This window comes from Pezoporus occidentalis, unplaced genomic scaffold (assembly GCF_034315485.1).
Source record: "Pezoporus occidentalis ecotype Australia unplaced genomic scaffold, CSIRO_AGI_Poc_V1 ctg286, whole genome shotgun sequence".
In the NCBI taxonomy this organism is placed as follows: Eukaryota; Metazoa; Chordata; class Aves; order Psittaciformes; family Psittacidae; genus Pezoporus; species Pezoporus occidentalis.
The window spans coordinates 430,408-450,316 of NW_026914785.1; the positions used below are offsets into that span (position 1 = coordinate 430,408).

The following is a 19,909-nucleotide window of genomic DNA, read 5'->3' on the forward strand; positions in this document are numbered from 1 at the left end:
TTGGAGAAAGAGGAAATAAATTCCCAGGTCCCTGACACGGTCTCTGGGTGCTGCTTTCTGACCCTTCTCCTGGTGTCTTTACCTGACCACTACACCGCACCATCAGCCACTGAAAATGTTGTTTATTCAGAAATATTCTTCATCCGGAGGAAAAAGGGATTCTGTTGCAGCAAGAAAACATTCAGGAGAAACAACTAAATATTCCATTTTGGGTGGAAAAAAGAACTAAATATTCCATTTTGGGTGGAAAAAACTTAGTCCTGGTCTTCCAGTGCTGATGTAGTTTTATGCAGTGTGGGATGTTGGTGAGGGAGAACTAGAGCTTCCGCAAGGCCTTGCGATGCCTATGACAGATATAGTCTCATGTCACCCCAAAGTTAGGTATTTCAGTACTTCTCAAAGAGATTCAATCAGGCAGTGCAGGGAGCAGCACGGTCACTCTGGCCAGGCACAGGCACCAGCACCAGCAGCCTTTATTTGGCACATTCCCCTTTGCGAGAAGGTCTCCTGCTGACAGTGTTGAATGCCGTGATGACTAAAGTCCCTGCTGCTGGTTCCTCCGCGGTACAGCATGGAAGCTCGCAGCTTCTTGGTATGGCTGGCAGCCCCTGGGCCTTCCACTGGCGCTCCAAGAGCCTCCTCTTCTCCTGCTTGCTAAAGGACACAGGAGAATGGGCCTCAGCTTGCTGGCCCGGGAAAAAAAAGACCACAACACCCCCAGAGCCTGACTCAGCCAGTAGCTCTTGGAGGAGCTGCTGAGGCCAGTCCATTGCTCAGTGTGGCATCCTGTGGGACCCCGTGCCCCAACCCATCTCCAGTGAGAAGATGCAGATCAGCCAGGGCTGAAGCCAGACAGGGCCATACCCAGGACAGTGCAGGCATCACAGCTGGGGGCTGGGTGCCTACGAAGTCCTGCATGGGCAGGGCAAGCAAAGACTGCCTGCTCTGGGACAGAAGAGCCCCGTCAGCTAAGGCAGCCTTTCATCTTCAGCCTGGACATCTCCAGTGGTGGGAGCCACAAAAGGCATTCCCTGGCCTCTGCAGAGCCAGCACACACTTACCCTCCCCATGCTCTCCCCAGGAGGTGCAGCTCTGCCTGCCCCTTGGATGCCGTCTGCCTTGCAGCGCTTTGGCACCTCTCCTCCTGCAGCACCTCCTTCTCCAGTAGCCTCTCCTTCAGCTTCTCATCATAAGCCTTTCGCAGGAGGTGGGGAGGGCAATAGGGATCCTCAAACACGTAGCGGCAGGGACTCTGCAAAAGCAGAAGAGGCTCCGTTATGCACTGCCACCAATAGCTGGGACAGATCCCAAGGCTTCAGGCAAGGCGTGTGACTCCCCAGGCGTGGCTTAATCTTCAAGGCAGGGGTGCTGATCCCTTACAGAGGGGTACGGGAGTGAAACGGATCACCTGTCCCACGGCCACCTGCACACATTAGAGCCCTGCCTGGGCAATTTGCCACAGCACTGCGGTCATGCTGCTGTGCCAGGAGAGCTTCCATCCTCGGGGAGTGGGGAAGGGAAATGCTGTTCTTCCTGGGGCTGTGAAGTGAATTGCATGCCATACCTTGCCTGCCTCCATGCTCTGCCCCGTTCTGCTGGCATGGTATTTGCGCCACACTTCTGCTTCCACTTCCCGACGCTTGAATCCCATCAGCAGCTGAAGCTGCTGATCAGCCCTCTCAGCGTGCAGGGAGCTCATTTCCTGCATGCCATGCACACACAACACATGCCGCATTAAACCTCCTCCAGCTTGAGCAGGGCAGGAGGGCTGGAGTGGTGGGCAGCTCTTGCTGCCTCTTCTGCCCCAGCCCAGAGTCCAAAATGTGACACAAGGCTGGCAAAGTCCTGGGGCATACCGTTCCTGAGGGCTGCAGGGCATACTCAGGGAGCTGCATCGATGGCCGAGCTGCACCTCTGGGCTGCTTCAATTCATCCTGAGGCATCCTCTTGACTACTGGCAGGAATCTGAAGGGACATGGTGGGCTTAGCTTGCGGAAGACAGTCTGAGCCAGTTGCTCTGGGACGGACTCTCATCCTGCGGCCTGGCTCTGGCACCACCAAGCAGCTCGGCAGGAGGATCATGTGTCCAGCAGGACAACAGCTCGGGCCTTTTGACATCAGTACAGGCATCCCGGCCAAGGGAAACCTCTCTCTTGCACCACAAGGGCACGGTGTGCCGCTGCACCCCCAGCCACACACTGCTCCAGGAGGCTCACCTGGCTCGGCTAGCTTCCAGGACCTTAATCTGTTCAGCTTTCTGATCCTTCAGCCTGGCCAGAGAAACTCTCTGCTGAGCCAGGAACACTGGATCCAGCACACTCACTGCAAGTGGGAGGCAAGAGAAGAGCAAAGAGCATCTTTAGGACTGCGTGGGCCAGCTGAGCAGCAGAGCCAATCAGTTGTGCCACTCAAGGCTCACCAAGAGTGCTTGCCACCCCTGGGATCCATGGCTCCAAGGTCCTGGCCCCTTGCCCACGCTGGATCTGCTCCAGCTCTGAATTCCCACTGAGCCACCTGCCATTGCGGGGCATGTTTTATTTCCCGCTCCCTGTCGCACCTCTGCCGGCAGCAGGGACTCACCACTGGGAGGAACAGAGAAGTGCTGGGGAAGCCCAGGGGCCTGTTGGGCAGTGGCAAGTACCTCAGCCCTCCTCCTCAGATTCACACACATGGCTTGCGAGAGCAATGCGGGCCTGGCCCAGCCTTGCTGACAGCTCCAGGCAGAGCTGCTGCAAGGCCCCTTTTGCAGCACGTGGCTCCAGCTCAGAGCTTCCAGGTGGTGTCACCTACACGGACCAGGATGGGTGTGCAGGCTCCCAGAGCTGCCTTCTTCTCTCCCACACCTTACACAGCGAGCTTGAGTCTCCTGCCTTCACGAGGATGAGACGAGCACCTACGGCACCCGGCTAGCACTCGGCTGGGACATTACCTCTGCGGGCACCCTTTCCCCAAGGTGCTGATTCTCTCATGGGCTTCAGAGGCATGGCACGGTCCAACGCTTGGTGGGGGATCACAACAAGCCTGGAAACAAGAAGGCGCCAGCTGGGAGAAAGGGCCTCATGCTCCCTAGGGGCTGAAGCCAGTAAGCTGCTGGCAGGCATCGTGGAGAGCCGCTGCCAAATCCTTGCAGGACGCAGCTCTCTGTGCGACCTGAAGGGCCCCACAGTCTCCATCAGCCTCTGCCACTTCTCCCCTTGCCTTCCTGCCAAAGAGCTGATGATCCCATCACACACACCCTGCCTGCAGCTCCACAGGCCTGCCTGCCTGCCTTTCACACTCTCTCAGGTCACATTGAGAGCAGGCTGGCCACTTTGTCTGCCTTCTCCAAGCCAGGGAGAAATGAGCAGTGAGTGGATCAGGAAACTGGGCTTGCCTAAGTTGGGTAGGAGAGGAGCCTCGGCAAGAGAGTGTCCCACAGCAGAGGCTGAGTCACTTGCAGAAGCTGTTGACCACTGCAGAAGCCGTTCTGCTCACCTTGGCAGCACGACGACCCCGTCTTGACTGACCCGGCTATAATTGTTTTTGCCAGCAAAGGCCACTATCCTCATCATCTTGGGGTTCTGCAAGGGGACAGAGGCACATCAGCAGACGCCCAGGGCACGTGCAGGTTGTTCACAAAGGTGGCCAACCATTTCACCGCTTAAAGACACAATGCCTGCCTCTCAGAAAGCCTCGCACCACCTTCTCCCTTGATGTCATTAATCCCTCCCTTGAAGGGGCCAAGATGCTACCGAGAACTGGCGTAGCTCATCAAGAGTGTGTCCAGGCCAGGTGGCAATGAAGGTGATGGCCGCCAAGAGAAAGTGGCAGGAGACAGCTTTGCCAGCCTTGCAGCACAGCTATGAAGAGGAGCCCTGGAGAATTGACAAGCTCACCCCGAGAAGAGCTGCCTCCATGTTCCCTGTGGCATCCAGCTCCAGCAAGCAGTCCTCAAAGAAGGTCATGCTGACCACACTTCTTCGCACGGCAAGGATGCCAACGCTCCTGAAGGAGAACTCCACCTCCCTCTTGTCTTGGATGGCCCCAGCAAAGAAAAGCAGGGTCTCGTGTATGCACTGCTCCACGATTCCTGGGCGGAAGCGGGTGTCTGCCCCAATCTGCTTGAAGTCCAGCTGAACGAATGGTGTCTCTTCTGGGAAACAAGCACAAAGCAACCAAGTCACTCCCACCACAGTTCAGCTCAGTGCCTGCTGTCTGTGCCCATCTCTCGGGCAACACTCTGCCAGAGCGCAGTCCCCTCTCAGCTTTGGCCATGTATCCAGCATGGAGCTGATGAACAGAAGGCACAGAGAGGCCTTGCCTCTTGCTGCGAGCAACCAGCTGGAGTGTAGTGTGAGCTGAGAGGCTGGCTTCCCAGGGAGAGGCAGGGTGCCGGGCTGCCGTACATGTGCCCACGCTCAGCTCTCTCCGGTTTGGAAGAGCCGTTGCTAAGCCACGTCACAGAGATGTGAGCACCAAGACAAATGCAAGGGCTCTACAGAGGAAACACCCGTCATCTTACTAGGAATTTTGGTCTTTGAACACTTCAGCTTGTAAAACATCTTCATAAACCGGCACAGCTGGAACACAGGTCTCTCAACAGGCAAAACCTTGTCCTCTCCCACCCTGGCATGCACGAGGACAGGTGCAAATGTTCCAATTCCGATATCCACTGCCTGAAAACACAAGCAAGAAGAGGGAGCACTGGCAGAGTGTGCAGAAGCGGGAAGGCTGCTCGGTGACTCGTGTACCCCTGGGGATGGTACCAGAGCCCCTGCTCTGGGGACCTGGAGGGGCAGGAGGGGGCATGGGCAGGAGGCAAAGCTCACCTTCTTCTCTAAGAGCTGTTTCCGGATGTACTTAGATGTGCCAGCCCATATTTTGCATATTTCTACAAAGCAAAGGAAAGGCAATGCCATGCACTGAGTCAGCAACTGCCAACATCCAGCACCCCTACCCACTGAGCAGTGCAGTGGAGTGAGTGCAGGGCAGCACCTCTCGCCCTGAGCAATCACTTGCACCGGTGGGGCTACCCAGATGTGTTCTTGACAGCCCCCAGCCTCCAAGCTGTCCGCCCTGTGCCCAGGACAGGAATGTCAGACATCTGGAGTGTGTTGGGGAAGGGGATCCTGCCCTTTGACACAGTCAGTGGCTACACGCCTGGGCTGCCAAAGCCACTCCCAAGGCCCAGGGCACCTGCAGGCAGGGTGCTCCTTGCAGCCACCGGTCCCCTCCAGAAGACCCTGCTACAGCCCCAGCCTTAGAGTTTCCACATTATCCGCAGGGTTTCTGCATCATCCTGGCTCTGAGAGCGCTCCTGGAAGAGCACTGCCAGGGCCTTACCATTGGTGGTCAGCTGCTTCAGGGTTGGGAGGTCATCAGGCCCCAAGCCTTTAAAGAGCAGATACTTCACCATCCTTGGCCCCCCTGCACGGCAGCAGCTGGGCAAGAGGTGCTGTTCCTGCTGCAGAACTGCTGGGCTTCTCTCCTCAGCACTTCACTGCGTGTCACTCTGCCACGCTCTCCCGCAGCCTCCCCTCGCCTCCTCCGTGCAGCTGGGCAGCTCCTGCAGATCAGAGTGCTGGCAAGAGCAGCCCCGGCGTTGTCCAGGCCTCCCTGGGCAATGTGGCCAGTTACCAAAGTGGGCACAGAATGTTTTGCTGTGCTGTGGGTATCCCACTGTGATGTCATGTGACGTCACACGTGGCTGCAGGGACCCACCACCTCACAGCACCACCTGTGTTTGGCCAAAAATTCCAAGCGCTCAGCTTGGTGGAACCTTCAAACTTGCTAAGGGCACCCCCAATCCCACCAGCTATGTCATTAAGGAAGAGATTCAGTACTGATGTAACAGAAGCAGCATAACTTTCTCCTTTTTTATGGGATGAAGCCCAACATAAATGAACGAATGATTTTTTTTTTTCCCGGGATTGCCCCAGTTACGCTCTGGACCAGAAAAGCAAAGCCAAAACCAAACAAAACCCATAAAAATCCACATCTGAAAGGAAGATCGTTGTGAAGTCTCTCTCTTTCAAAAGTTGATAAAATAGCATAAGATTTGCCATAGTGAAACTAGAGATAAAAGTGTTGACACAAATCTCTGCTGCAGGCTGGGACTGATTTCAGTGGCCAGCTCTGGGTTTTCATGGGAGGCTTGTCTCTGACTGAAAGAAGACCCGTTGCATGTACCCACTTTGGATGAATTCCCTGCCTCCTTGCACTGGCTGATCTGACGCCCTTTGACAGAAAGATCACCCCTCCCAGCTCTTTTGACGTGCCCAGTGTTTTGTGGACTGCAGACACTGCCTTCTGACACGGAGGAGCTAGAAATCCCCTACGCTTGTTACACATACTTGCATGAACACAGGCAAAGCAATCCGTTCCCGTTATGTGAAGGGATGCCTCACAACTTACACAAAATTAATGATGCAAATATGTACTGCGAAGGAGAGTGTTTCTAAGGGAGAAAAGTGTGGCAGTGACTAAATCTACAAGAGGGGACTGAAGTCTTTTACAAAATACGTCACCTGCAGATAGTTATTTTCTGCCTATTAATGGCAAGAATGCAGAAGACTTGTTATAGGAAAACTGAAGGACAGAAATTAAAAATGACTTATGGAATACAGCTATCATTTGCCAATGTGGCTGGTAGAGGTCTTGAAGCCGTTCATTTTTTTTATCTGTGGTTGCTTGGGGTTTTCACAGCAGCTCGTAAAAAACACTCCAAAAGGAGTTTCTGGAAAACCACAGTCTATAAATAGGTTGCACCAAGGTCCTAAAGCAGGAATGGCTGATGAAACTGTACTAGCAGCTGCTGAAGAAGATCGGGGCACATATCCTGCCAAGCTGTTAGCAGCACGGGTGGCACAGAGAAACGTTGAAGCTAAAGCCTATCAAAGGTGTGTTTGGGAGCAGAGAAATCCCTTTGTTTTGTTCAAGGGTGACAGAACCTTTGGTCCTGGTTCAGATCACAGCAGTAAATGCTGTCCATACCAAAGGACTGAGAGTTGTTTATCTCAGTAGTGCAAGTTAGGACCAGCTTTTCCTTCCAGGTACCCTGTGGTGCCTCCTTGGTGTGGCCAGGTTCAGACTGTGCAATAACTCACAGTCTCAGAGGTTTCCCTCCATCTACTTTGAGTCTGCAAATAGGCACGTAGGGCTTTTTTTTTCACAAATGTTATTCCCACCAGCTAAATCCAGGATCTCAAGGATCGGTGCTGGGATCTCAAGGGTGGGTTTTCCACCACCATATTCTGCCACAGTTAACCATACTCCACCCAGCCAGGATGGCCCCAGCTGGAGGCCCTGGCCCTGGGCATAGCCAGCTCCTTTCTGAGGGAGGCAAGAGAAGGAGGTGCCTCTTGTGCAGCCTTGCCAAAGCAGTGTTGGCTCTGCTAGGCTCGAAAGGGATGCTGGTGCTCAGTCAGCCATGGCAAACATGAATTCACTCACAAGGTTTAGCTGTTATTTGAGAGATGCTCTTTTGTTAGGATACCGCTCAGAAGAACACTCTGAAAAAGAAGTACCTGAAGCACATGTCTCATTTGGAACAAAAGCATGTGTCCACTTGTGAGCGCCCCTATTTAGCAGTGGCCAGGTATAAAAATGACAAGAGGTGAGGAAAAAAATCCACAGCCATTTCTTTCTGTCCTCTGTGATCTGCTATCTGATGTGGGCCGCACATTGCAGGGTTGGGAAAAGACCAAAGGGATAGCAAAGGAAAAACATATTAAAATGCAAGGTATTTTTATAGACTGTAACTAAACCTAGCATCCCTTCCTAGCTCATCTCCAGACAGCTGTATGAACAGATACAAAGGGCAAACTATTTTCTTCCTACCTCCTCCTTTTATTTCCCATTCATAAGAAATACTGTATTTAAATTTGACCGCTAGAGACTGAGATTGCCGTTCAGGGAATTTCAGACAGACAGTCTCAAAGCGAGCACGTGTGGTGGCATTATCCTCACCAACCAGCCCAGTTAACAGGGAGAGGGTCCCATCACGCATCCTGTGGCAGGTTTGCCCAGGCTGAAGACCCTGGGACATGGCAGGGGAGACGCAGAAGAGGACTTTGGTGTGACCCTGGTCATCCGAGCCGCAGAAAACAAAATGAATTTGTAAACAAGGAGCATCAGCACAAGAGGGTTGGGGCTCCTGGGGTCTTGTTTCCATGCAAAGAGTTGGTGACTGCTGGCGCACAGTCCTGCTCAGTGCTGCCCCTGTCCCTGCTGTACTGCTTTACCAAAGGTCATAGTTACAGTAGCATGTATGTGACAAGAAAACTTTGACTTTGTCATGAGAAAGGGATTTTTCTTCCTGGGGGTTATTCAGTACCCCCAGGGACACACCCTGCCACGGGTCTTTCCCCCGACGTGTGTGGAGCAGAATATTCCCTTTTGCCAGCAGCTACCCTTGCCCTCTCTGCCACTGGTATCCAGGCCCTGCACATCCCCAGGGATGATGCTGGTCCGCTGCTGGCACCTTCGCGTCGTCTGTTGGACTGACAACCCCCACAGACCTTGCAGGTCACAGACCCGCATGGCCCCAGGTATCCTGAGCTGGCAGCTGCTCCAAAGTCTAAGAAGAGTCTTTGGGCTGATCTGTTTGGCCAAGTCTCAGTCCAAGGGACTGGAATGCCGGTAGAGCTGGCAGCAGAGCCATAAAGGCTAATTCTAATGCAGCATTTTCAGGGCAGATAATGTGTTTGCATTATTGCAATTTTTACCATTGCAGATTAAAGAGGGCTAATTTCGTATTAAAAAATCAGTACTTTGCAGACAAGTTCTGCTCCCTGCTTTTAGTCATTCAATGGTCATACTTGGCCCGTTGAAACTAAAAATTGCATGAGAAAAAGTCAACTCTAATACACTTCTTCCTTAAAAATAGCAATCAAGATTTTGAAATTGTTGAGGTTTTTCGCCCAGGTGTTTTGAAATTAAATACCTTTTTCCTTGAAAAATGTTGTTACAGGTACCGTGAAGTAGAATTACGAAATGTAAAGGCTAATATAAAGTAAAATATTCAGAATACAAAGTAAAATATTCAGAAACCATTCTTTACACTAGGGTAAGTCTACTTTACCCATATTTTCAGTTCACAAGTATTTCTTCTTGTTTTAACTTCTAAAAGTGATTTTGGATGGGAATACTCGTGGATGCAGAGAAATTGTTCTGGTCACAAAAAGGTCTTTTTTTGTCCTCCTTTCATCATGTTCATTTTCCTTCTCCTGACTGATTTTAGTAGCTTCAACCTTTTTGTCTGAAACAAGGATTTCCTCACAGTACGTGCTGCAGCTGCTGCCGCAACTAATATATCTTACTCAGAAAAGGGAGCTTCCATTTTGATACCAAAAGGTATTTTCCCAAACTTCTATATCACTGTTGCAAGCATAAACTTTCCTTTCAGTATGAGGAGTGGAAAACTGCCCAAGCATTCCTCCTCCTGCATCCTCCTAGTGGTATCTGCAGATAGCTGAGGTCATTTACTAGGTTGCTGGGTATAAAAGTCTGTTGTGGTTTAAACCCAGTCAGGTAACTCGTACAGTCACTTCCCCCCTTCTTTCCCTCCTCCTACTCCCGGAGGGGGGGAGAGGAGAATCGAAAAGAATGCAACTCCCACGGGCTGAGATAAGAACAGTTTAGTAACTAAGGTATAACACAAATCACTACTGCTACCACCAATGATAATAATAATAAAGGAAATAACAAGGGAAGAGAATACAACACCTCACCACCAGCCAACCGATAACTCGCCCCCCCAGCCCGACCAAGCACTGACCCATACCTCCTCCAACCCTGCAGTCTCCCAGCCCTTCCAGCTAACTCCCAGTTACGTCTTGGGCATGACGTGCTGTGGTATGGAATACCTCTTTGGTCAGTTTGGGTCAGGTGTCCTGTCTCTGCTTCCTCCTGGCTTCCCCTCCTCCCCGGCAGAGCATGAGGCTCACAAAGTCCTTGGCCAAACCAAAACATCATTGTTATCAGCTCTGTTCCCGAGCTGAAAGTCAAAACACTGCACTGCACCAGCTACTAAGGAGGAGAAAAATGACTGCTACTGCTGAACCCAGGACATTATCCACCCCTTATTCCATACCATTCACGTCATGCTTAGATCCCACATTTTCAATATACTATCACTCTTATCTAAGTGCATGGACCAGTCCCTATAAAGCTGCTGCGTCCATCTGGTCCATGATGCCAGGCTCCATCTCTTGTAACAGTCTTTCAGAGCAGGAGAGACTGTGTGCAGTGTTCACACTTGTGAATAACCTGGGCAATAGTGTCCATTGCTAAGTCCGCCCCTCGATCATGAGTCCATCTCTATGTTGCATCTCTGCTCTGATGGCCTGAAGTGCCATGGGCCCACCAGGCTCAAAATAATTCACTGTCCCCTTCAGCAGTTTCTGCAGGTTGTTGCTGGGGACTCCATACGGCTGCCTTCCATCTCCGACGCTTCCAAAGCACTGGAGGGGCCCAGTGGACTAGATACTTGCCCATACTGTCCCACATGCCCTGCCACTCATGACTCTCCAGCCTTGGAGAAAACCTCTTGGTCCCCCTATATCCTCGTCTAACCCCAGACAAGACCCAAACCTGACTCTGCTTAACTTTTGAGATCAGACAAAATGGTGGTGGGTAGAACACAGTCTGTGTGTGTGCCAACATGCTGATCCCCATCACGATCAGCAGGCAGGTCCCAAGGAGACCCAAAGGCCATTCAAAACCTTCAGAACTCTCAGAGGATGCTGCTGTACTTGTCACTGGGGCTGGTGTAGCCGCTGTGCTTGCCGGCTCTCCCACCACCAGCTTCTCTTTTCCTGAGTCCAGCTCTTCCTCCTCTGCCTTGCTGGGAAATGCTGCGTGGTCTCCTGCGTCCTCCTGGGGCTCGGCTGGCGGCTGCCGGGGAATGCTCTCGGCCGTCGCAGGCCTCGGCTCCTCCGCGGGGCTCGGCTCCTCCTCGGGGCTCGGCTCCTCCGCCGCCTTCTCCCGCTGCTCGGCAGCCGCCTCCTTCCGCTCCTCGACCGCCCCGACCTCCTCCACCGGCAGCCGGCCCCTCGCGGCCTCCAGCCCCGCTCCCGCCGCCGCTTGGTCCCCGGGCCCGTTCTCCCGGGCCGCTTCAGCAGCCGCCGGCTCCCGGGGCCGCTCCCCCTCGGTTCCCCGCAGCTTCACAAAGATGGAGGCGAGGGCGAGGGCCGGGACGGTGAAGAGCAGCCGGACGGCCAGGTACAAGTCCACGGCCACGTCCGTCCCGCCCTGCTGCTGGAGCCCGCCCGTATTACAAGCCATTGCCATAAAGCACAGTGAGACAAGAACCTTAGCCCAGGCCCCACACTTGATAAACACTAACACAGCAAATACCGGCTCTACGTAAGTTACAACATTCTGAAGCTGTGAGATCAACAAGAACAACTCTGAGAGCCAATGAATCAGCACTGTGACAAATGACTATTAATCCAGTCAGATCTGCCGTTATCTCAATCCCTCGAGCGCCACGTTGGGCGCCGAAAAGAACTGTCGTGGTTTAAACCCAGTCAGGTAACTCGTTCACTCACTCCCCCCCTTCTTTCCCTCCCCCTACTCCCGGAGGGGCGGAGAGGAGAATCGAAAAGAATGCAACTCCCACGGGTTGAGATAAGAACAGTTTAGTAACTAAGGTATAACACAGATCACTACTGCTACCACCAATAATAATAATGATAAAGGAAATAACAAGGGAAGAGAATACAACACCTCAGCACCAGCCGACCGATAACTCGCCCCCCCAGCCCGACCAAGCACTGACCCATACCTCCTCCAACCCTGCAGTCCCTAATATAAAGTAAAATATTCAGAATCCGTTTCCTTTTTTACACTAGGGTAAGTCTACTTTACCCATATTTTCAGTTCACAAGTATTTCTTCTTGTTTTAACTTCTAAAAGTGATTTTGGATGGGAATACTCGTGGATGCAGAGAAATTGTTCTGGTCACAAAAAGGTCTTTTTTTGTCCTCCTTTCATCATGTTCATTTTCCTTCTCCTGACTGATTTTAGTAGCTTCAACCTTTTTGTCTGAAACAAGGATTTCCTCACAGTACGTGCTGCAGCTGCTGCCGCAACTAATATATCTTACTCAGAAAAGGGAGCTTCCATTTTGATACCAAACGGTATTTTCCCAAACTTCTATATCACTGTTGCAAGCATAAACTTTCCTTTCAGTATGAGGAGTGGAAAACTGCCCAAGCATTCCTCCTCCTGCATCCTCCTAGTGGTATCTGCAGATAGCTGAGGTCATTTACTAGGTTGCTGGGTATAAAAGTCTCTGTTCATTTGCTTTGTATAGGTGGGTTCAGATTAACTTGTGCTTACCAGTTTCCTCAGCAGTAAGACATGAGGAAATGCTAACAGCACATGAGTACAGGAAGAAATTACTGCAGAGCGAAACTCCTCTACCAGGTATTCTCTTATGGTGTCTCATCAGGCATGCAACGTGCAATTAAACCATCACATAAGACCCCCACCCCGCCAACCGAACCCCAACAACCTTACTCACTGCCAGTGATTCAAATCTGCTATACATTTATATGGTATGTTCTGCCTCACAGGTTTGATTTTGCCACCCATATTCATGGGCTTTGCATGGTATGCTGCAAGAGTGTTCTGTCCTTGCTAAACTCATCTCTGCTCTGTTTCCACTGTGGTTTCTCAAGGACAAGTGAAGGACATGTTCCTCACATCGTGGGCCTCGTGCTTCCCTCTGCTGTTCAACCAAGAGAAAAGCACGGGCATGCAGAAGTCACTTCCCAAGATCCTGATCGTGCAAAATGTAAGTGCGGGCCTATTTAGGGTATACTGCCCTAGCAGCAACACGGCCTTATAAGAGAAATCTTAGGGAAAAAACCCTATTTTAGACGGATGAGACATTTTGTGCTGAAAATAAGTTTTAATTCTGACTTTCTACAAATGAAGACTATTCACAGCTTAATATTCTTTGGACTTGTTCTCCCTCCAGTAGCTCTGATGATCCTTTCACTTTAGTAGTGACAGGTGCTGTTTTGTCCTGGGGACTACCCTCCAGCCCAGTATCGACCCATCACTTTGTGCCCAAAATCAACTTCTGAATTTGGACAATACTGTGGGAGGTTTTCTTGTGTCAGCATGATTTCATGCTGTTCCAATAAACGTGTTCGGTCCTTTTCCCATTTCAATTCTTCTTTTATACAATCTACTCCAACTACTTCTCCAAATCATCCTAATGTTCCAATAGTTCTTTGCCACTACCAAGCATGTGCCCAAGATGGCGCACATGCGCTATGGACCATCTCGACCCTGTCTGTTCCGTTCTCTCTGTGACCGATGGTGGATGGAATCACTTGTCCTTTACTCACTGTACAGCCAGGGGAGAAGGGGCTCATCGGTGCCTGCTAAGCCAGTTTAAATATCATGTAACTCATAAATTGAGTCCAAACAGCATTTATTGTAAAAACTCAATTAAAACTCCACCAACATTAACTACAGATTTGACATATCACATGGATTTGTCACTTCTCTGCTGATTCTTAACATTTGTGGCCAGTGACCTAAAATGCAGAATCCCTCACTTACTGAAGGGAGGGCTTTCAACCTCAAGGAGTTTCGTTGGATGGCATCCTGACCCAAAGAGAGAGTCAAGAATTGCAGACCTGCTCCTCCAGGGAGGACCAATTTAAAACAGCTCTCTTCTGGGGCACTATTCAATTAGCATAATCAAATATAAGCTGTGGCCAAATATGGTCTTGTACCTCCCTTTGGCTCAGGACCCCAACTTCCTCACCTTTGGTACCTGCTGACCGCTACCATGTGGGTGTGTCAAGAACTGCATGCAGAGTTTTCCTGGGCTTTTGTAGCTGTGGTGGGAAGCTTTCCTGTGCTTTTATCAGGGCTTTGTCAGATGAAGTGAATGGAGCAGCAGCAAAGTCAGGCATAGGACCAGTTGCAGCTCACTGGAGCTTCCACACAAGGTGGTCTTGAAGGTGAGAGCCCAGTGACAGGGAAGAACTTGCTAAAGCAGGAAGTCTGCCTCCCTGGCTGCAGCTTTTGTCCAGGATACTGCCAAGGTGATGAGCTGAAGCTGAGCAGGTGTGTCAGCTGACAACAGGAAGTGGAGGGACAGATGGAACCAGTGCAGAAAGAAATGTCCCTACAGTTACGAATTTTTCCTACCTCGGAGCCTGAACAAGTATCTACCTGAGGAAAAGAGCAGAACGGGGTATTATTGTTCCTGAGAGGAGTCCCAAAAGACCCAGCTCCAACTGGCTGCTTATAAGAGTTTGTCATGTGCAGTGACATTCAAGAAGCCCAAAAGATACAGACAGATGAATTAATTTGGCAGTACGCAGAGAAATGCTGGTCACTCTGTCACTGGAGCCAGAACAGCTCCACCACAAGAGTGTCACCTCTAATAAACATGCATGTGTGAGCCTGCAACATCAGATAGACCGTGGATAAGGGTAAGTGAACACAGAAAGATAAAGACAGTTGGTGGGGCCTCCTCATATCTAGCAAGAAGAGCTCCCCCACTCCACAGACAAAGGCAATCAACCCATCGAAGGTTAGAAAGCAAGAGGACAAGGCCCAAGGCAAGTTGCTAAGGAGGACCCCCAAAGAGCAGACCTCTGTGATGCTGAGATGCTAGTCAGCTGTGGAAAATGCTGAAGAATTGAGCCATCTAATGCTGCAGAACTGTGAATTTTCTGCAGGGCAATGTGAGATACTGTTAGTGTAAGAACTGACACATAACCACTGGAATGGTTATATGAGGTGCTTTATTGCTTTATTGTATACCCCCATAGACGTGCACACATCTCTAATTCCTCTTGTTTGTTCCCCATGCTATGGGCATTTGTGTAGAGGCATCTGAGCCGAGCTCCAGCTGAAGCTGGCTCATTGGCTGGAGCGGCTGGGATATCTCTACATTGCTCCGAGCATTTATTATAGGTGCTGGCAACTGACTGGATGTGTTGGGATGGAATGATGCCCCCCTCCCCCAACACACCTAGTTTAAAGCCTCCTTGACCAGACTGGCAAGCCTCCTACCAAAACTGCTCTTCCCCTTCTTTATCACCAGACCAGCTCCACCAGCCCCCACTAGACCTGGCCTAAAAACTTGGGTTCCATGTTCAAGACACCCAAACCCCTGACTATGACACCACCCTTTTAACCATTTATTAACCTGGCCAATCCTCCTAGCCTTTTTTAGGGCCTCCCTTGTATCCTGGAGAATTGATGAAAAGACCACCTGAGCTCCAGAGCCCCTAACCACTTCTCCCAGGGCTCTGTAGTCCTTCTTTATGTTCCCCAGGCTACTACTATCTATATCCCTAGCACCCACATGGATCAGTAGAAGTGGGTAATAGTCTGTGCGACTTACTAGAGCAGGCAACCTCTCTGCCACATCCCTGATCTGTGCCCCTGGTAGGCAACACACCTCCCTTGAGACTGGGTCAGGGTGACAGACTAGTGCTTCTGTCCCTTTCAGTGTAGAGTCCCCTACTACTACTACCCACCACTTTTTCCTGGCACACCAGTAGTGATCTTCTTTACCAGCGCATCAGCCGGCTGTTTCTGGCTCGAGTGCATTTCCTCATTAGCCCCCTGCAGGACAGCAAAGTGGTTCTGCATGGGGACAACAGATTTAGGAGGAAGCCCCTTGCTTTTAATTGTCCTTTTCCTCCTTTTTTTGTTCTTTTTTTTTTTTTGTCACTAATTCCCAGCTTCCTTCTTTCCTTCATGAGCTAGAGGGGAAGCTTGAGGCCCCTGCACAGTTTGGGTTGGAAGCAAGCAGTCCTGCTTACTCTCAGCTTCCCTGACATCTTGCAGTCTATTAACAGCACCGCGCAGCTCAGCCACCTGCTGCAGGAGGACCTCCACCAGGGAGCACCGAATGCAGCCCTGCCCATTGCGCACCCTCCCCTCACCAGACCAGTGCAGGCACTCTCTACAGTCCGAGCTCTGCCCTGCAGCCTTGCCTCTCATCAGCTCTGTCTGGGTGCCTACACTGGCCACTGCCAGGGCAGCCAGAGCAGAGCTCCCGGGCTGGGCCCTGGTCATACGACGAGTGCTCACCATCCCGCTCTCCTGCCCGAGCGAACTGCTGCACAAACTGCCTCGATCTGCTCTGTTTGCCCGCTCTGTTGCGCAAACTGCCTCGACCCGCTCTGTTCGCCACGCTCCTGGATAATAACAGTGGACTTATTGTTAGCACACAAACTATACAGTAGGGACATTATTTACAAGAGCTCTGTCATCCTTCGTTCTACTATTTGTCAGGTTTAAACCTCTATGAGGTGAGGCTATGCCTTTGCGACTGTGCATTTCGCTTTCCTACCTGGTCCTTCACAAACTTGGATATTCAATTTGTAGAGACCTTAGAACCATAGAATCACAGAATCATTTAGGTTGGAAAAGACCTCTAAGGGTATGGAGTCCAACTGTAAACATAACAGTTCATCACAGTTCATCAATAAACCATGTCCCCAGCTGCCACATATCCACAACTTTTAAGTATCTCCAGGGATGATGACTCAACCACTTCCCTGGGCAGTCTGTTCCAGCTCTTGACAGCCCTTTTGGGGAAGCAATTTTTCCTGCCTTTTACTCTGGTGTTTGCAGAACATGATGTCACTGCATGTTAAGAGTCAAGAAGGTATCTCAATAGGGACAGAAAGACTGGGAAAAGAGGGACAGAAGAGAGAGGGGGAAGAGAAAGAGCAAAAGTGAGGCAGGTAGTCATGGAAGCAGGCATGCAGTTAGGGAGGCAGAGAGGGAGGGAGGGAAGAAAGGAAAGGCAGAGGAAACAGAGCAGGGAGAGAAGCCCCTAGCACAGGTCCACAGGACAATCTGAAATGGCAGCTGTAATTTACATCAGAATCCACGCTCTCTAACGCATATTGGCACATGATAAATTCAATGAAAATTGCCCCAAGGGAAATTAGGAGAAATGTTTGTTAAAGGGTGGATGGAGGTTGAAAAAACAGTAGACTCTTAGAGAAAGGGAACTTGAGAGTTGAGTATGGTAAAAACCAGGAGGTGTTGTCACTACTGAAATAATCTGCATCACATCATACTGGCCTGTAATCCCACTGACACAAACCCAGAAGTACTCTGCAGCTCTCAGAGTCATTGCTTCTCGTGAACTGATATAAGATGGTCAGCTGCTCACTGAATCTGCACATCCCTTTCACTCACAGTCAAAGATGCCGAAAACATTAAGGGCCTCATTTAGTACCACACCACACTTGCTCTTGTCTGGAACAAAACCACCAAAACCTGAAAATTCACAGGGCAGAAAATGAGGCTGTATTTCATCACTTTTACATATCCCTGGGCCAAGCCCTTAGTGGGTTACACCTCATTAAGCAGAGTTGTACAGCAAGAGAAACTTCCACCCTCTTTCAAATTCTACCTTATAAGGAAATCTGCTTGCATTTCAGAATACAATAATGGTATTTGGAAAGCGCTGGAAAATGATGTTTTTAGTGAAAGTATGTGATGTGTCAATCAAAATGCAATTTAGTTTCTGTTATAAACTGCAGTTATTTACAATGCACTGGAACAGAGCACATGAAAAGACACCTGAAACATCAAAATGAAGTTTCATCTTGCCAGAATTTGCTTTCCTACAGATTACTCTATGCACACTTAGGAATAATAAAAAACTGAAACCTCTCCTTATTTATACTGTAAAACAACAGAATTGAATATTGAATCTATAGACAGCTCAAAGGCCTGCACCCACTGCAGTCAACAGAAGAGGAAAACACCTGTGGTGTCGTGGAAGACTGTAACATTCTGTGTAGGGTTGGAGCTGGGATGTGTTTTCTTTCTGTAGGGTTTTCTCATGACCTTGTGTGCATATAGGACTGCTATCAAATAGGATTGCTTCTGAGCACTTGGCTGGAAGCAACAAGTACATAAAAATACTTGAGGTACTTGCTTGGACAAGGGAGAGAAGGAAGGCGTTTATTAAATGCACCACAATAAAGAAATGAGATGTATGGCACATGCCTGCAAGTGTAAATGAATGCAGTTCATAAATGCCAAGGCAGACACTGCCACCTACCTTCACTGAACTGAACTTTCTTGCTATAGATCTCGACACTGGCACATGATAAAAGAATAGTTAGTTGCAGAAATTAAAGAGAAATACTGCAGTTGTAAAAGTCATACAGGCAATGTTTCATAAGGTGGGAATGATGGATTCAGAGTAGGGAGGGTTAATAAGTGCATCGGTAATGCATGTTGTTTTTTAATGCTTAATTAAAACTGATGCCCATGGGTAGCAGGAGCCAGGTTCTCTGTTAGAAAGTACTAAAAAATGCTGAAATGGAAATGTCTTGCTGTAATGTGATAATTTCAACAGCCTGAAATTCCAACAGGAACTGTTATTTCTTCTTGTTATTTCCTTATAGTGACAAACCAAATAATTATAGGAAGGAAATTCTTGTTTGGTGAATGCAAACTGTCACTTACCATTTTCACTGAGTTGGGATATTTAGATAGCGAAGACCCAGAAGAGCTTTTGCTGTATGAAAACAATGACAATGATAAAACCATTTATGCTTGATAAAACCATACGGCCTAGGCTGGCATGTAGGCCATCTGGATGTGCTTCCTCCTCTTGAATCCCTGCTCTCTCAAGGAGATCTATGCTTTGAATGGCGCACAGAGCCATCCACTTACATTGAGTCTTAGGAACATGGCATGACAAAAAACAGGAGCTACCTATATCTCCTCTCTTCAAATACACTAACCAGGAAACAAGCATTTATTCCCAATGGGCTCAAAGAATATCCTCCAGCCACTGCAGAGTATACATTCAGCACTCAATAGCAAATGAATGGTCTGTCATAAAATACAGGCTCCCAAATCTCAATGAACATTCCCCCAGCCAACAGGAAAAAACCTTGCAGATCTGAAACAAAGGTCAAGAAGAGGAAATACAGTGGAAACAAGGGAATTCTGAATTCTGACACAGTCATCAAACCTCCAAAATTTGTGCACTCAGGGTTGACACTGTGCTGGAAATAGCAGAGTGCACATAGCTCTGTGCACGGATTTGCTCCTTTATGCTTGTTTTGATGGGAGTTTCAGAGCTGTCCTCACAATGGGTTTGTGGTGGAAGCAAGGAAAATCTATAACAGGTGCCATTCCTTGTCTCAATCTCCCCTAATTATAGGAGCAATGAAGAGACACCCCTGGATCTCAGTATGCACCAAAGAGATCTTACAGATGGAGGATGTTTTTCACATGATGTAGCAAGTCTGCAGATTGATGCAATGGTATTAGACACCCAGTCATGGACACCTAGATGATGGCATCAGGTGCATTTGAATGGATATTTGGTTTCCACATGGCAAGTAGTAGCTCCTTTGACATGCTTTTGAAGCAAGTAAGTCTATTTTTCCCATTTTACAGACAAAGCAGTGGATCAGAGGGAGGAAAATCCTTCTGTTTCAAATCCCTCCATCCTTTGAGGAGGGGACTCCAAGGCAATACTTGAGTCAGGCTATGGAGCAAGGCTCTCTCAACTTCACTCACCTTTAACTTTCAGATCCCAGGACAGCATTGCAGCCCCCCCGTCCCCTGTCCCCGTCCCCCGTCCCCCCTTTGTGAAACCTGACAACCCTCAGACTTGTTCTTCCTTATGTTTTCAGCTCATGCAGTAGTGCAGCTACCTGGTAGCATGGGTTAAATCACTTGGAAATGGAAGTGAAGACTTAAAGAGGTTAGGGAAGAGAAAGAGGGGAGATGCAGCAGACAGCATCTCAGCGCTTCACCCAGCACCTGCGGGGACGTGGAGCACCGGGCAACTCAGAGGTGGTTGTGACTTGGTAATGGTTCACAGCGTGTAGCACAAGCCTCGAGACTTAGTCGTAGGAGCTAAAACTCCATCGAAAGGACAGCAGATGGCAGT

At 49.7% G+C, this 19,909-nt stretch overlaps 2 protein-coding genes across 2 annotated transcripts; both read right to left on the reverse strand.

Moving 5' to 3' along the window:
* Window positions 1-435: 435 nt before the first annotated feature.
* On the reverse strand, window positions 436-3,223 carry LOC134167382 (uncharacterized). Its single transcript, XM_062626006.1, has 6 exons — window positions 2,930-3,223; window positions 2,217-2,322; window positions 1,857-1,965; window positions 1,565-1,702; window positions 1,062-1,252; window positions 436-654 (listed from the first exon to the last, which is right to left on the reverse strand). Exons 1-6 carry the CDS (start codon window positions 3,171-3,173, stop codon window positions 474-476), a joined length of 969 nt encoding a protein of 322 aa, XP_062481990.1. The 5' UTR covers window positions 3,174-3,223; the 3' UTR covers window positions 436-473.
* Window positions 3,224-3,451: 228 nt separating this feature from the next.
* On the reverse strand, window positions 3,452-5,815 carry CCDC81 (coiled-coil domain containing 81). The gene is made up of 5 exons (XM_062626007.1): window positions 5,323-5,815; window positions 4,809-4,870; window positions 4,502-4,655; window positions 3,876-4,132; window positions 3,452-3,560 (listed from the first exon to the last, which is right to left on the reverse strand). The coding sequence occupies exons 1-5, from the start codon at window positions 5,393-5,395 to the stop codon at window positions 3,471-3,473; spliced, it is 636 nt and encodes a 211-aa protein (XP_062481991.1). The 5' UTR covers window positions 5,396-5,815; the 3' UTR covers window positions 3,452-3,470.
* Window positions 5,816-19,909: the final 14,094 nt, after the last annotated feature.